The sequence below is a fragment of the Populus trichocarpa genome, chromosome 6 (assembly GCF_000002775.5).
Source record: "Populus trichocarpa isolate Nisqually-1 chromosome 6, P.trichocarpa_v4.1, whole genome shotgun sequence".
Lineage (NCBI taxonomy): Eukaryota > Viridiplantae > Streptophyta > Magnoliopsida > Malpighiales > Salicaceae > Populus > Populus trichocarpa.
This window is the reverse complement of record NC_037290.2, coordinates 25,551,203-25,568,757: the sequence shown is the minus strand read 5'-3', so window position 1 is coordinate 25,568,757 and position 17,555 is coordinate 25,551,203. Positions and strand designations below refer to the sequence as shown.

Sequence of the window (17,555 nt, the reverse complement as noted above, 5' to 3'; positions counted from 1 at the left end):
ATGACATCTACTATTTTTTTTTAAAAAAATCAACAACTTTTTACTAAGTTAAATGAGATTGATTATTTTTTTAGACTCATTCTAGCTAGAAAATAAGTTAATTAAATTCGGTTTCTCGAGCCAAATTAAATTTAATAATAATATACAAATGTTTTTTTTTTATTTGGTTGCTAATGCAGTACACGCTTTTACATAAATTTTTTTAATTAAAAATATACTAAATTATTATTTTTATTTTTAACTGTATCAAAATTATTAAAATATAACCTCATAAAATATTAATTTAATATTTTTTAAATAAAAAATAATTTAAAAGACATTTTAAAAAACATATTGAAAAAATAAACAGCCCCCTGATACATATTAAAAAAGAAAAGAAAGACAAACACTGCGATCATTCGAAAAAAACCCCACATATAAAATCCCATTTCTTTGATTGCAAGCTGTTTTCTTCACCTGAAAACCACCACAAACCCAAAAATACTCTCTTCTTCTTCGTGTTCTTCTCCTCCTCCTTCGCCTTGTATGCTTATAGTAACCCCACATATCATCACCATCGGCCATCACCTTCCCTCTCTCTCTCTCTCTCTCTACACCTTCAAAATTCACTGTGATTGCTTCTTTTCTTCATAGCACTTGCATCAAGCCTACCTCTGCATCTCCCTCTCTCGTGCATATATATCCCATGTTGTAATAAACTCGCAACCTTTTCCTTTTCTTTTCTTTGTCTCTTCAAGACTTGCGCAAAAAACATGGCCTTTCACCATAACTTGCCATCACAAGACCTTCCTCTTCACCACTTCACAGACCAACAAGCAACAGAAAACACCACAGCACCACCGAATTGGCTGAACACTGCTCTCCTCCGCTCTCAACAACCACCACAACAACGAACTCACCACCACTTCACTGATAACAACAACACCAACAATTTCTTAAACCTCCATAGCGCTACCCCTTCCACCACCGCCACCACTTCTGACTCCGCTTCTCATAATCCAACTCAATGGCTCTCCCGTTCCTCCTCCTCCCTACTTAACCGCAACCACAGTACCGTCATCGACGACGTCTCCGCCGCTGCCGCCGGTGGAGACCACCCCATCATCGCTAGTATGTCGCAAGAATCGTCAGAATTGAAGAGCATGAATAAGAGCGAAGGAGAAACCATGGTGGAGAGTGGCGGTGGTGGAGGAGAGGCGGTGGTGAATTGGCAAAATGCGAAGTGTAAAGCGGACATATTGGCGCATCCTTTGTATGATCAATTGTTGTCTGCCCACGTGGCGTGTTTAAGGATTGCCACGCCTGTTGATCAGTTGCCGAGGATTGATGCCCAATTGGCTCAGTCACAACAAGTAGTGGCTAAATACTCTGCTCTTGGAAGTCATCAAGGATTGGTTCCTGATGACAAAGAGCTTGATCAGTTTATGGTATGTTAGTTAACTATGTTTTTCTTTGAAATTTGAAAAAAAAAACAATCTGGACCATTTTTTTGTTTTTTCTATGTTGTTTTTGGGTGCAAAGATTGTGTTTTTTAATGTTCTGAATTATGAATCAAAATGGGTTTGATTCATTTGGGTGTGTTTTTGGTTTAATGTTGCAACTCACAAACATGTTTCGTAGATCACTTGTGTATGTTTGTTTTTTTTTTTTGCAAAAAAAGTTTGAATTTTTCAATATCTTGATTCATGAACTAAATGGGTTCGATTGATTTGGGTGTATTTTCGTTTTTTTAAAATGAATTTAGTTTGATTAGTGATGACCAGAGGAACTTTCAAAGCTACACCATTTTTTTTGGTGCAAAGTGTATTGGTTTTGAATGTCCTGGTTCATTATTTGCAATGATTTTTTTTTTATTAATTTGGGTGTGTTTTTGTTAATTGAAATGAATTTTGGTTTGGCTAATTATACTTAGGGGAACCGATTTTTTTTTTTTTGGAGATTGAAGGGTCGTGGCCCTTTTGATGCACCGACAGTTTTTTTTTTTTTGGGATAATTAAAAGAGGGAGTTTGGTGGTGGGTTTTTTGGATGGTTGTTAGGTGCTTAATCAGTAGATATATTGTTGATGCTTGAGGGAAGGGTATTAGCTAATTGTGTCAATAGTAAAGGATGTATCTTTGGTTGCAAGGTTGTTTTACAGCCAAAAGTAGCTGGAGTTTTATGGCTCAAAGCTGGAATTTGAATATTTTTGGGATCAGACGTGTAATGGTATAAAGAGAAGGTTTATGATGCCATAACTGTAAGTTTCTGGTTTTGGTGGTGCCCCTGGTAGTCACAGCTTTAATCTTCAATTCTTGATGGAGGAAAACTGGAAACTATGAATATTTACCGTGCTTGGTGAAACTCAGAGGAGCCAAGTCTGATATGAAGAAGATACGGGTTCGCTGTGCAGCCCGGCTTTATGAGGGACAAATCTAAATTTGATTGCTGTTCTTGGAGATTGAAGTGATTAAGGCCAAATTTGAAGTTAAATTTTTGAAATATCAGGCAGGAGGAAAGATGAGAGGTTAAGAGATGTGAATGGAAAAAGATTCCATGACAGACTCCTTTAAATATCTTGGGACCCCTTAGTTTCAAGAACTCTGCTGTTGGAAGTGAAATGAAATAAAGTTGTTAGGAATATTTTCTTTCTAGGTCTAATAGTTTTCCTAGAGGTTTTCGGAGACAAAGAATCTGATTTAGCTTGCTCTGAATTCGATTTTCAAGGGGATAATGGGGTAGATGCAACAAGCCATTTACTTGAATTCTTGGATATTTTGATTTTAGCATGAACTTCAAGTGTCTGTGACAAACTCCCTGAGATACCCTCCTCATGATAAATGCTTTACACACCTTCATCCCCAATCTTCTAGCTGTTTTGGTTATCAGTCTTTTTCAGGTCTAATTGCCCCAGGCATGGATCCATGCTTGAAATTCAATTAGATGGTTTCACTATGTTGTTTGATAATACATGCATATGCGCATACTTGGTTAGGTATTATTGCAGAGTATCACCAGCAAATCAATTAATCAGCATTTCTTCGAAGATCGGTGTGTTTGAATGTCCACTGCATGAGTTTGAGTTGATTACAAAGCAGAAAATTTACTCTACTAAAAAATAAGTGCTATAATCGAACATTTCAGTGAAAAATGAAAGTGGCTTTAATGTGTATACAATCCACGTATTCCTCATGATAGAGTTACTAAGTGATATTGCTTTTTTATGTTTTGCTGTCTAGGAACCATGAATTTGTACAGTTGCTAACAGATTGTTGTCGTTTCCCATATGATGGTTACCTTGCTTGATCTTTTATTGTGTCTATACTGGCAGATAATTAATTCAGAATGTTTATACCTTATTCCTCTATATAATTGGAATAAATGGAGTGTGTTCAATGACAATTGTGAGAGTTTCTTGAGAAGCCTGCATTATCTTGAAAAAGAATATGTATAACAGAATAAAAATGCTGATCCTTTCATTTTTTGATACCGCAGACACATTACTTTCTGTTACTTTGTTCCTTCAAAGAACAATTGCAACAACATGTTCGAGTTCATGCAATGGAAGCGGTGATGGCTTGCTGGGAGATAGAGCAATCCCTACAAAGTTTAACAGGTAATGTTCCATCATCTTATCCTAAAATTTGCTTACAGGCCTCTTAGCTGCTAAATTCTTGCTGTGAAAGCATGATTCTCAGGGTCATTGTTTTTCTGTCATGGTTCCTGTGGTGGAGGAAGTGTAGGAACTGCTAAAGATTAATGGAATTTTTTTTCCTTCTTTCTGTGCAAAAGCTCTTTGGGGAAATTTGGGGTCTTACGTTGAACTACTAGTACCATAAACATCAATGACATTACAACAGCCTGATTTTGTTTCAAGTTTTTCTTGCCTGATATGCATTAATGTCTCTGCCACACTGAAATGCTTTTCTTTCATGCTTTGAGCAATAAGATATGGTGACATGTATTCATGAAACTGAAGCTATAATATTTTATTGCTGCTATGAACAGGAGTTTCTCCAGGTGAAGGTACTGGTGCAACAATGTCCGATGATGATGAAGACCAAGTTGACAGTGAGGCCAATATGTTTGATGGAAGTTTGGAGGGTGTAGATACAATGGGGTTTGGTCCCTTGGTCCCTACAGAGAGTGAGAGATCTTTGATGGAGCGTGTGAGGCAGGAATTGAAGCATGAATTAAAACAGGTAATGGCCAAAATTACCTACTCTGAAAGATTTTGACATTTTCAATGTCACCAATTTTCTTAACGTTTTGTAGGGTTACAAGGAGAAAATTGTTGACATTAGAGAGGAAATTTTGCGCAAGAGAAGAGCGGGAAAGCTTCCTGGTGACACAACCTCAGTCTTAAAAGCTTGGTGGCAATCACATTCCAAGTGGCCATATCCTACCGTAAGTGTTACTGCTCGCTCTCTCAAATAGGATTTGATACACTCAGCAGTATTCAATGTGTTTTATCTTGAAATGGGATAGAGCTAAGCTACTGTTACATTTATGTGCATGAATTAGTTCTGTTCATTGGAACCCCACCTGCTTGTTTGCTGTCTCACGACAAGTCAAAAAACATGTGATTTTAGTCTTCTACAACCATTGCCGACCTTGATGGTCCAAAAATGACAAAAGCAGCGAAATTTCCTTAATTAAATAACTGAAAAGATGTTGGGATCACCCAAAGACAACGCAAACAAGCAGAATTTGTAGACAGCAGGATGATACTTCTTCTGACAAGACATTAGTGGGTGACCAGATTAGGGGGTAGTTAAGCAAAAGTCATCAATTTCAGATTTCTCTTTGTTAACTTTCTAAATTGAATCTCTCTGACTTTTCAGGAGGAAGACAAGGCGAGATTGGTACAGGAAACAGGTTTGCAATTAAAGCAGATAAATAATTGGTTCATCAATCAAAGGAAGAGGAACTGGCACAGTAATCCTTCAACTTCAACAGTCTTAAAAAGCAAACGCAAAAGGTATTTTATTGTTTTATTAAAGCATGTATTCTCATCTAATTTAATACCTGATGAGCTTCGAACTAACTTTAATTTGAAAAGAAGTAATGCAGGTGATAACAATGGCGATCGATTTGTGTAAATTCCGACATATATGATCATTGTTCAAGCTTGCACTCCAGCAAGTACATTGAACATACTACATAGCAATGGAACTGCAAAGGGTTTGACAGTGGTCTACAGAATTCGAGTAAGAGAACCATAGTTTGCTTCTAGAGGGAAGAAAGACTAACATAGAGGATGAGGAATGGTGATCGAGGGTATGCAGATGGTAGAATGAATGCAACACGGTCTTGCTGAGAGTTTCAAATTAGTGAAGAATTCTATTAGCAAAAACTTTATTGGATAGAAATAGGGCAATGCGCATTGGCAAGTTTATGAATTTTTGTCTGCTTTATATATATGAATAAGAATGGTGAGGGGTGATGGATGTACAGTGTAATAATCTTTGCATGGTTTCTTTTCAGTCATTATAGATCATAGCCTTATCTTCTTCTTCCTCCTCCTTTCTCATTAAATTCGCAGCAGCTATTGAATATAAATATTTTGAAAATTGTTTGCTGATGCTGTTTAAGCAAAGCACTTTCCTGTTTTTCTTTTTGCATGTCCACCTCACCTGGATAGTCTATGCATAAACTGGTTTGTCATGTCCTGTCCGAAGAAGAGATTTTGTTAGAAGATAAGATTCAGTGGATTGGAAAATCTGTTCAATACTCTTTATGGTCTAATAAAAAAAAACATGAAACCAGGCCTTCATCAAAGCATAAGAAAATTAGGTTAATGTACTGATCAATGAGTTAATCTCAACTGGAGCTGGTAAAAAAATTAGGATATTTCAGCAACTACATCGCTATCAGGCGCCCCATCATCAAAGTTCTTGCACTTTGGCCCTGCCAAAACCTCTGATATCTCTCTTACTTTCTTCACCTTTTCCACTAACCAGCCATCCTTTTTAATCTCTTCTTGTTGGTGCATTAGATGCCTCTCTATGCCACTTTTACTTGCTTGTCGCGGCCGACAGCTAAGTCCTTGAAAACAGCCACAACAAGAGCAAGCGATTGCCTTCTTCTATATATATAATAAAGGGGTAGAACATGATTGAATGAAAAAAATAAATAGAAAAACATAAAAAAATTTATCACTTGAAAAATTTTAGAATGAGTTTTTATATTTTTAAAATACAAATAACATAGAAAATACTTCCAGAGGCAGGCATAATATATTATTATATCCATGTAAGAAAACTATTGATTCAAAGTTATCCTTCTCTTTTCGAATCAAACAACTGTAGGGTTTTATGAAAAGATGAATTGCTTGTATTACAGCAGTGCTTAATATAGTGATTACAATGAGAGTTACAATCAGAATAGGAAAGAAGAATTATACACAGAGAAGGAAACAAATGTCCTGAGATTAAGGAAGCAATTATCCTAAGTATACGGGGAGTTATTGTTAAAGATATGCAGACTTATTCTTTTACTCTTATATGCCCCCGCAAGATGGTGCCTCCATCAGAGACACCAATCTTGGATCGAAGAAGAGTAAACCGTTGGCGAGGGAGAGGCTTGGTGAGAGCATCGGCTAGCTGATCTGTAGTAGAAACATGAGAGACCCGAAGTAGACCTTGGCTGACATGATCACGTACAAAGTGGAAGTCAATAGCTATATGTTTCATGCGAGAGTGGAAGACAGGATTGGCACAAAGGTAAGTTGCTCCCACATTGTCACAGTAAACAGTTGGTGGAGCAGGAGGAGAGGCATGCAGGTCACGTAAGAGCTGCTGAACCCAAGCTAACTCAGCAGCAGTAGCAGCAACTGCCCGATATTCGGCTTCTGTAGAAGAGCGTGCAACAGAACGCTGCTTGCGAGAAGCCCAAGAGACAACATTACCTCCCAAAAACAAAATGTAGGCAGTGGTGGACGTGCGGTCATCAGGGTTACCTGCCCAATCAGAGTCAGAGAAAGCAGATAATGTAGTGGAGGTGCTGCGGGTGAGGGAGAGGCCATGATGAATGGTGCCCTTGAGGTAGCGTAGCAGACGCTTGACTGCTTGCCAATGAAGCTGAGTAGGTTTATGCATGAACTGAGAGAGCTTATTCACTGTGAAAGCTATGTCTGGACGAGTGAGAGAGAGATACTGGAGAGACCCAACAACACTGCGAAATTCACTAGCATCCATGGAGGCAGAACCGTCAGAGATAGTAAGACTGCTAGTTGTGGAAAGTGGTGTGGTTGCCTCCTTTGCACCAGCCATGTTGGTGCGGACAAGTAAATCATATATGTATTTGTGTTGGGATAGGATGAGGCCAGAGGAGGTAGGCAAGACTTCAACCCCAAGGAAGTAATGAAGAGAACCCATATCTTTGACAGAAAACCGAGAAGACAATGCAGTAATAAAGGAAGACAAGAACCTGCCATTGTTGCCAGTGATAAGAAGGTCATCCACATAGACCAAGAAGTAAGCAAGTATTCCACCATGATTGTAGATGAACAGAGATGTATCAGCTTTAGAGTTGACAAAGCTCTGTGAGAGGAGAAACGTGGCCAACTCATTATACCAAGCTCTGGGAGCTTGTTTAAGGCCATAGATTGCCTTGCGGAGACGACAAACATGGTGTGGCAGTTGATCATCAATGAAGCCCCGGGGTTGAGCCATGTAGACTTCTTCAGAAAGAGAACCTTGAAGAAAGGCATTGTTAACGTCAAGTTGTGTAATAGACCAACCATGCTGAAGGGCTAGACAGAGAACAATGCGGATGGTAGTAGGCTTGACAACAGGGCTGAACGTCTCAGTGTAATCGAGACCAGGACGTTGATGGAAGCCTTTAGCTACAAGGCGAGCTTTGTACCTGTCAATGGAGCCGTCTGGTTTTCTTTTGAGCCGAAAGACCCACTTACAGCCAACCAGATTCTGATGCGGAGAAGGAGGGACCAGTTCCCAGGTGCCGTTACTGGTTAGTGCAGTAAACTCAGCTGACATGGCAGCTCTCCATGCTGGGTGTTGAAGGGCTTGAGACACACATGATGGTTCAAGAGTAACAGGTAAGGGATGTTTGGTGGTGAGGTTGAGCTGGCGGGGTTTGAAGATATGATTTTTGGAACGGGTGATCATGGGATGATGTGGTATAAGGGGTGAGGGAGGGTTTGGGGTGGGGGATGGCGATGGTGATGGCAGGGACGGGTATGCAGGACTTGAAGAGGGATCAGCACAGGGGGGCGAAGGCTGGCATGAGTGCACGGTGGCCTGCTGGTGACGAGATGAGAGTGCTGCAGGGGAGGAGACTGGCATGGCCGACTGGAGGAGAGGAGGAGTGGAGAAGGAGGGAGGAACTGGAGGCGGGGAAGGAATGTCAAATGATAATGCCCAGGTGGGCAGAGAAGGGGAAGATGGACATGCAGGAGAGGAGGCAGCGAATGGGAATGCAGTTTCAACAAAACGGACATGACGGGAGATAAATAATCTTTGAGTGGTGGGATCAAAACACTTGTAGGCACTTTGAGTGAGGGAATATCCGAGAAAGACACAAGGACGCGAGCGAGGGTCAAGTTTGTGTTTGGCATATGGTCGTAGCCATGGGTAACACAAACACCCAAAGACACGAAGCTTGAGATAATTTGGCAAATTTCCAAAAAGGGATTCAAACGGGGATTTAAGCTGAAGAACGGGAGTGGGTAAGCGATTAATGAGAAATGTAGCAGCTTGAAAGGCATGGGTCCAGAAAGAAAGAGGGAGGGAGGCTTGATGGAGCATTGTGAGACCTGTATCCACAATGTGCCTATGACGGCGTTCAGCAGTCCCATTATGTTGAGGAGTGTGGGGAGGGGTAGTGAGATGATTAATGCCTTGAGTAGCAAAATAGTTTTTAAGTTTGATGTACTCACCCCCATTATCGGAGTATATGGAAACAATTGATTTTTTAAAATATTTTTCAACAGTGACTTTGAATTTGGGAAAAATGAGAGAAACATCAGATTTATGATAAAGAGGGTAGAACCAAATATATTTTGTAAAATGATCAACGAAGATGACATAAAAACGATAACCTTCAGTGGAAGTAATTGGAGCTGGGCCCCAAACATCAGTGTAAATTAAATCTAAAGGACCACGACTTTTAAGAGAGGATACATGAAAAGGAAGTCGGTGGCTTTTATGACAGAGACAGGAGTCACAAATAATATTACTAGAGGATGTAGATAGAGGAAGAGGGCAGGAGGTAATAAGGTGTTTCAGAATACGAGAGGAGGGGTGGCCAAGTCGTCGATGCCAGTCTATCAGTGGGGCTTTAACACCAACAAAAGCATGGAATGATTGCAGAGGAGATAACGATTCAGGCCACACGTACACATCATTTTTATTCCGGCCTCGAATGAGAGTCGCCCCCGTGCGAAGATCCTTCACCAAAAAATAAGCAGGAAAGAATTCAATTGAGGTGTTATTAGATTTGCAAAATTGGGAAACTGAAAGTAAATTTTTCTTGATGGAAGGAACACACAAAACATTAGATAAGGCAAAATTTTTGGATGGAGTTGGGAGAGTTGCATGACCAGCATGAGTAATTTGCAAACCTGTGCCGTCACCTATAACAATAGCATCCGAACCTTCATAAGCCGAGGTGAGTGAGAGATTGGTGAGATCATCGGTGACATGATGAGACGCTGCAGAATCAAGAAGCCAGTTTGGTGACTTCGGAGAGGCAGTAGTGGTGTAATTTGCAGTAGGAGCTGTAGAGGTAATAGGGCGAACTCGAGGACAACGTTTGGCACTGTGTCCTTGTTGATCACATAATTGACAGAATCCTTTGTACCCTTGGCCTGGACGTTTTCGTGGAGGCTGAGATGCACCTTGGTAGCCACGATTGGAGTTAGAGTATGACTGATATCCACGATGATGGGAAGAGATTTTGTTGTTGTGATAGTGCCTAGGAGTGGAGGTGCTGGATTGGCCAAATCGTTGAGTGACATGAGCTGTGATTGGAGGAGATACAGAGCGCACCTCTTCACGTTTGAGAAAATTTTCATATTCAACAAGTTTATCATGAAGATCTTCAAAGCTGATGGGGTTGTCACGTGCACGAATGGCTGCAGCAATTTCTTTGAACGTAGGACCAAGACCATTGAGAACATGAACTACCAAATCAATATCACTGGGAGGCTCACCAATGATTGATAGTTCATCAGATATACTTCTCATAGTATTAAGAAATTCACTCACAGAGCTGGAGCCTCGGGTGGTAGCAGTGAGTCGTTCCTTGAGACTCATTACACGTGATCTTGAACGGTTTGCATAGAGAGTGTTCAGTTTCTCCCATGCCATACGGGAGGTTGTTGCAGATGCAATGAGTGGCATGATATGTTCTGAAACAGAAGCGATGATGGAGTGCAGCAATAACTGATCTTGGCGAACCCAAAACATGTGAGCAGGATTAGGTGCATCATGCAAACGTTTGGGTGGTTCCTGATAAGAGCCATCTACATATCGCAGAAGATCATAGCCAATGAGAAGGGCATTGAACTGAGCACGCCATGTTAGGTAGTTGATTGGCGTGAGTTTGAGGGGCAATTGGGCTGCAGCATTGATGGCAATCAATGAATTTGGTGCTGTGATAGCAGGGTTGGTCACAAAGGTGGTTGTGGCTGCGTTTTCTTGAGTTTCTGCCATGAAAATAGGTGATGAATGCTCGTGGGAGCGTGGCGGCTCTGATACCATGTAGGGTTTTATGAAAAGATGAATTGCTTGTATTACAGCAGTGCTTAATATAGTGATTACAATGAGAGTTACAATCAGAATAGGAAAGAAGAATTATACACAGAGAAGGAAACAAATGTCCTGAGATTAAGGAAGCAATTATCCTAAGTATACGGGGAGTTATTGTTAAAGATATGCAGACTTATTCTTTTACTCTTATAACAACCCTAGCTATTTAGAGTTAAAAAGTAACGTCACCCCTCTCCTTCTTACTAAGCAACCCTCCTTCACTCCAGGTACATCTCTCTTCTTCTTCTTCTTCTTCTTATTTTTTTTTCTCTCCAATCAATTTCTTAAATCACTCTCTCTCTTTAAAATTATTTGCATTCACATACGTTATTGTGATTCATGATACTTTATGAATGTATTTATCAATTAAAAATACATTAAAATAATATTTTCTCTATTTTTTTTTAATTTTTGATATCAATTTATTAAAACTATATAAAAAAACTTAAAAAATATAAAAATAAATACTCACTAAGTGTAGTATCAATCAAAAGTTGAAGGTTATTCTTCAATTAAAGCTCTCTCTATAATGTTGGTGCTTCAATTGGTGCTTACACATCAATTTGTTCCTCTAGTAAGAAAAAAAAAGAAATTATCTATAAAGAGAAAGGGTCATAATCTGAAAGTATAATATTGGATAAATTAGTTGACAACGTTAGATATACAATGGACCAATAAAAAAAAAACTATGTTCAGGTGCATACCTTTGTTTATATTCATTAGAAGGTATCATGGGTGTTTTTTTTTAATGTTCTTTTAAAGGTTTAATGGGCGTTGAATAGCATAACGGAGTAGCACAAAACCACAAACAACGTACGTATTAAAGCAATTCTACTTATGTTCATGTAGATCATAGGTTGCTTGAATCTTAATTAACAATAATAAAATTGAAATTCAATATCATTGTCATGTAACCAAAAAAATAATCATCTTTGTTATCATTAACAGTAATCGGCTTGCTTAATAACAAAAATACAGAAGATCAATAGCAATCAATGTACAAAGTTGTGGAAGAGCTTATATATATATATATATGTAAATTCAAGAACACTAAAGCTGAAAAACAGCCGTATCATGTGCCAACTCTCCCTTGCTAATCACAACTGGAGCCGCATATCTTGCTGAAAAATCAGGATATTCAGAATCAACTTCCCTACCAAATCCTTCATCAAAGTTGAGAGCATAACTTTGAGGATCATATTGACATTGCATTCTTGATCTTTTCTTGTTATTATTGCTAAACCTCCTTATAAAATTCTTCCACTTTGGTCCTGCCAAGATTTCTGATATCTCTTTAACTCTCTTCACCTTCTCCACCAACCAACCATCTTTTATCGTCACCTCTTCTTGTTTAAGCATTAGGTTTCTCTCCATGCCATTGCTGCTTCCTCGTCGCGGCCGACAACAAAAGCCTTGAAAACAGCCACAACAAGAAGAAGTGACTGCCTCTTCGTAATCTTCAGCATAAAGGGTGTCTACTAGTGGTGAGCTTTCACCAATGGATTCCATAAGAAAGAGAAACAGGGCAGCCTTTTTCTCTCTCGAGAAGGCTAGGGCAAAGTTGATGGTTAGCTAGCAAGGATCAATGAGAAAAACAAAGGGTTTGCTAGGAAGGATGCTATATATATATATATAAGAGAAGCTTAATTAGAAAGCTACCAAACGGCTTAATTATAATCCTAGGTGATTTAGGAGACGATTAATATAGATAAGGGTAGAGAAGAAAGCTGGAAGGATCTTAAGAAAATCAATATTTGGAATAAAAACTCTAGATGACAATGTCAACCTTTTAAAAAATCTGAATGTCAAATTATATTAAGACACGTAGAGTAATAAACATGCAATAGTTAATGATTTTTATAATAATCTATATCTCTATTGGGCTGTTGTAGATCTGTTTCTGACAGCTTAGTGATTTGATCAGGAGTTAGTTGGATTCCTGTTAGCTAGGGTATTTAATGAAGGCTGTGCTTGCCGGCCAATAACAAGTGCAGCTGTGGCTTAAGTGTCACCTCTTCATCGACAGTTAGATATGCCAAACAGCTATTTTGGTGTTTTTGAATAATATTTTTGCAAAATTTATATTTATTAAAATTTTAATTATTGTATCAACCACAACTAAAGCCAAGGACAGTCTTGCATAACTACTCATGCCACGCACGCATTATTCCATCCCAACGAGCTTTAGAATATTTTTAATTAACAAATTTTTTAGATCAATTATCTTTAATTATTGATGGTTGGCTGTAGATATAATTAAGCATTGATTTTTTATGTTTTCTATAGTACAGCAATAATTCTAATGAGCTGAAAAGGAGTGCCTTTGTTTGCTTTAGAAATTAATACATGTAGAGACTGGAATTTATTAATTAGCACTAAAATCTCAATATTAAATAATAACACAGAAGAATAACCCCATTTATAATATATCCTAAGCAAGCTTAATTACTAATTAGAGAGTTTAAATTTAGGATTATATTCCTTAATAAAATTGGCTAAAAGAGAGTAATTAAACAGAAGGATTATACACAGTAGTGTCACTGTTTGACTTCTTCTACAGAGTCCATTGGGTGTATGGTATTGGTGGGGTTTTAAAAACTTGCAAAGATCTAACTGCAAATCTTGGGTTACATTTAAGAAGAAACAGACGAATAGGGAAGCCAGCTGCATATTTCTGTACACGCTACATAACTACTACTGTTTGTTTTTGCAGCGGTAAAGCTGTCTTCAAAAAATTAATTTTTTTTATTCTTTAAAATTATTTTGTTTAGTTTTTTAAAATAATTTTGATGAATAATGTTAAAAATAAAAAAATATATTTTAATATATATATATTTTTTTAAAAAAAAATTAAAAAAACAAAAGTACAAGCATGCTTTGTAATCTTTCAAAGCAACCATTACCATGGCCAGCTAGGAAACTTCTTCGTGGACCCAACTAACAGTTGTCTTTTGTTGAAGCAAATGATTTAGCTAATATACGCTAAGCTCCAGCACTTTTAAATTACGTGGATACTCTCTGTGATTTTATTGGATGGTCTATCTGTGCATATTTGAAGAACGATTCCTCTTAAAAAACTTCACCACTCACTCACACCCAGTTGTTGTGACATGTACATAGTTATTTTACAATGGGTCAACTCAAATAAATTTTAATTAATTAATTTTAATTTTTTTAAAAAAATTAATTGTTTTTAATCGATTCAACAGGCTATAAATCAACCCATATTATTAACTTGATCAATTTTTAAATGAATTTTTTAACCTAATTTAGAATAAATCCCGGGCTGATGGTATGTTGGGCGGAGTTTAATAACAGTGGTTATGGTATTCTCCGATCTAGGGTTGGTGAAGCTTCTCTGGGCTTAATGTCAGATTATATGACTTACAATGACACAAAATCCTCTTTAGGGCTTCGGTCCTACATGCCTAAAGGCCAGTTTGGCTGGTGTCATGTTTAGCCTTCATTGGGATGGTGGGCTGGGCTTATAACCTTACACGCACGACCCGAATATACTGTAGGGCTTTAGAGACCATATCGAGCTAATATCAATTTCTTTCTTTGATGGAAAACCACAGGCGTCCAAACTGAAACTCGTTGAAAAAGAAAAAAAGAAGAAGAAAGAGTTCAAAGTCCATAAAGAAAGATTGTGTTGCTTAAAGCTTCACCGCAAATTCAACAACGTGGCATCGTCACATTTTATTTTATATTGGGAGTAGGTGTACAGAAAAATAATAAAATTTCACCACTTAGAATCAAATCTCAGTATTTAATTACCAAACATTAATTACTCTGACCGATTCTCGTAATTGTTATTTATAATCTCCCAATCACATACAAAAACTGTAAAGTGATGCTAAGCACTAAAATTCCTCAATTATACAGGATTAATCATCCTCAATTAATAAACAACTTCCATTTTACAGTGTGCTAATGAATAGTTTTTAGAAAATAGCACAGTTATATATATAAAAAAGTTAATTAATGTAGCTGATTAGATTAACACAATTTTTTTTTATTAAAGAATTTGTTTGGTGGTATAGTGGAATATAATTAAAATATTTAACTAATCAACCCATGCATTTCATTAAAAATTCTCTTTTAAAAATATTAATTACAAAAACTTATAATATATAGTTTTTTAAAACATAACCATAAAAACCAAGTACACACTCAAACCACCAAGAACACCGATACAACTAAAAATATATTATTTTGTCGATTTTTATTTATTTATGCTAGTTCATATTTCTTTAAAAAAAACCTCGCAAATCAAAGGGTAGAAGAATTATGAGTTCAGCAGAAATGCATTACAGTGTTTCTTCCTTGGCAAGTTGCCACCCTGTGTGTCCGTAAGCTCTTGTTTCAAGTGAATTGTTGACAGAACTCTTGTCTTTAGATGGATTTGACGGACAAAAATGGAGGCCAGCTGACCTCGTGTTTTTTGTACTAAAGCAAAAACACAAGATGCTACCATCCTTTCAGTTTCAGCAGCATATTCCATCTCCTTCCCATGTGGTAGTCGACCCTACACGGCACCTTCTAGGAGAGAGAATGGCCCCAAACTTCCTTCCTTATCCCGTTTCTTGTCTCCTTTCCTTTTTCCTGTCTGATTTTTACCTTTTGTCCTCAGTATAGTACCGGTCCCCACAAAATGACAAAATTACCATTCAACAGTTTCAATAACATAATCCAGGCCATTAGCCATGAGGTTAATAGTTCCAACTTCCAAGCCATTGCCCATGAGGTTAATAGTTCTAAAATACTGGTATAATTAAATTATTCTGGTTTTAAATTTGTTTTTTAAAGCTTATCCGTTCAAGTTATATAATTTTCAGAGCTATTACAAGCTTACATGGTCATTAACTTCAAGACTCGTGATATTAGTCAAGATAAACATAAGCTGACCCAGACATCCATGTTAATAAAAAAAATTCAAAACATGATTATAAATTTTTAATGGACATCATTTTGATAAATAATAATTATATATCAAACTTGAAATTATTTTAAAATAATATCCTTTTTTAATATTAATATATTAATAATATAAAAAATCATTTAAAAATATCAATTTAGTATATTTTAAAATAAAATAATATTCTTAAAAATGAATTGAACCTCCTCGATAGCAAAGCGCGTAGCCAGTTTTTATAACTATCAAGTTTTCTTTTCTCTTACTTTTTTTGAATTTAATAAAAATTCAAGGACCCTTTCAAGACTAGTTTCACAATTGAAGATTCTTTCATATAGGTTACAATGTTACTTCACATGAAAAACTAACAAAATGCCAAATCTTTCAGCAACATTTCCTGCAGGACCAAGTTGAATATGTAAAACAATGACAACTTGCTAATGCAATAAAATAAAAAAGGTTGCAAGACTATTAATTTCACTATGAAATAAGAAAATGATTGGACAGTATTCCATGAGACTCACTTGACTGATACCAAGATTTGAGTTTTTTTTTTAAAAAAAACTTTAACGGACTGTAACTTAACTGATCATGTTCTAGATTTGTTTTCTAGATATTATCAGTTCGAGTATTATCAGTTCGAGTTTCAAAAATCTCAGAGCCACTGAAAGTTTATATAGTCATTAACTTCAGGGCTCGTGAGATTAGTCGAGGTGCGCACAATCTGGCTCGGACATTCACGTTAATCAAAAAAAAATTAGGTTTTTTTTTTATTATTTCCAGGAAGGCCAGGCTCCTTCAAAAGGCAATGTCTAATTTTTTCTATAGCATTTCCTCCACTCCCATGTCCTTAAATAGCTAATGCCACTCATAGGTGAATTAATTAACTTGCTAATGCAATGCAATCAAGGTGCTTCACCCCATTAAAGCTCTCTTACCAAAATTGAATATATGCCAAAATTAAAAAATAAAAAAGGTTAAACAAAATTATACACTTTGCATAGCAGTATAATTTAAGCTAAATATTAACGCTAAATCACATCTTGCTTTATTTTTTCCCCTAAATTTCTTGCTTTTTTAGAATTCAGATCAATGGCCTGTACATGAAAAAACCACAACACCTGGATTACAACAAATAAACCCCCAAACATTCTTGATCCTAAAACATCAGCTCCACAACTGAAGCTCTGTCCTCCTTACCGGCCGTACCACCTCCAATCTCTCCGGCGTGGCAGGAAATCTTGCCCTGAAATTATGATTGAGTGGCAACTCATCTTCTCTGTTACGATCGTCCTCAAAGTTAAGAGAATAACTTCGAGGATCATACCTAAAATCCTCTGAACAATGTCGTTTCCTGTTCTTTCCTATCTTTCCAATCAACCCACGATACTTGTACATAATTTCCAAATCATGGGTTGTCGATTTTAGCCAAGCATATGGAGATCTTGGTGTCTGTGGCTGCAGCTTCCTGCTGTTATTCCCTTCTTGGTCATGATCTTGATCAAGCGTCTGATGCTGATGGATCATCTCACTGGAGGAGAAGCAACAAAGAGAAGATTTCAGCTTCGCTTTTAGAGAAGCTGGAGAGTCGCTATACTCATTGATCATTGGCATTGCCATTTTTTTCAAAGAATCACTAACAATTTCGGTGGCTTTCAAAGAGACGGGAAATGAAGCTATATTTATAGAGAAAAATTGATTTAAAAAAAAACCCGGAAGGATAAGGACGTGTATTTCCTGTGTACAGCTGGAAAAATGCGAAGAAACCGTGGGTGGTGCGTGGCACTGACGAAGTTTATTAAAAAAAAGAAAAAGAAAGTATCGGCAAAGTAAATAACTAATTATTAATTAGTCCTTCACCTATAATGCAAATTTCAATCATCTCCCC

General features: G+C 37.3%; 3 protein-coding genes across 5 annotated transcripts; 1 reads left to right on the top strand and 2 right to left on the bottom strand.

Annotated features, from left to right (window-relative positions):
• The first annotated feature begins 414 nt into the window (after positions 1–414).
• On the top strand, positions 415–5,497 carry LOC7489133 (homeobox protein knotted-1-like 3). Of its 3 annotated transcripts, none has more exons than XM_024603893.2 (6): positions 415–1,427; positions 3,473–3,593; positions 3,986–4,179; positions 4,253–4,384; positions 4,822–4,958; positions 5,043–5,497. In XM_024603893.2, the coding sequence occupies exons 1-6, from the start codon at positions 753–755 to the stop codon at positions 5,077–5,079; spliced, it is 1,296 nt and encodes a 431-aa protein (XP_024459661.1). In that variant the 5' UTR covers positions 415–752; the 3' UTR covers positions 5,080–5,497. The 3 variants fall into 3 exon arrangements, with proteins under 3 accessions (XP_024459661.1, XP_024459662.1, XP_024459660.1); XM_024603894.2 differs by having other exon boundaries at positions 422–1,427; positions 5,051–5,497; XM_024603892.2 differs by having other exon boundaries at positions 423–1,427; positions 5,040–5,497.
• A 6,305-nt stretch (positions 5,498–11,802) lies between these two features.
• LOC7489132 (uncharacterized) lies at positions 11,803–12,261 on the bottom strand. Its single transcript, XM_002308651.3, has one exon. The coding sequence runs from the start codon at positions 12,259–12,261 to the stop codon at positions 11,803–11,805; it is 459 nt and encodes a 152-aa protein (XP_002308687.1).
• Positions 12,262–16,637: 4,376 nt separating this feature from the next.
• LOC7489131 (uncharacterized) lies at positions 16,638–17,341 on the bottom strand. The gene has a single exon (XM_002308650.4). It carries the CDS (start codon positions 17,285–17,287, stop codon positions 16,835–16,837), a length of 453 nt encoding a protein of 150 aa, XP_002308686.2. The 5' UTR covers positions 17,288–17,341; the 3' UTR covers positions 16,638–16,834.
• Positions 17,342–17,555: the final 214 nt, after the last annotated feature.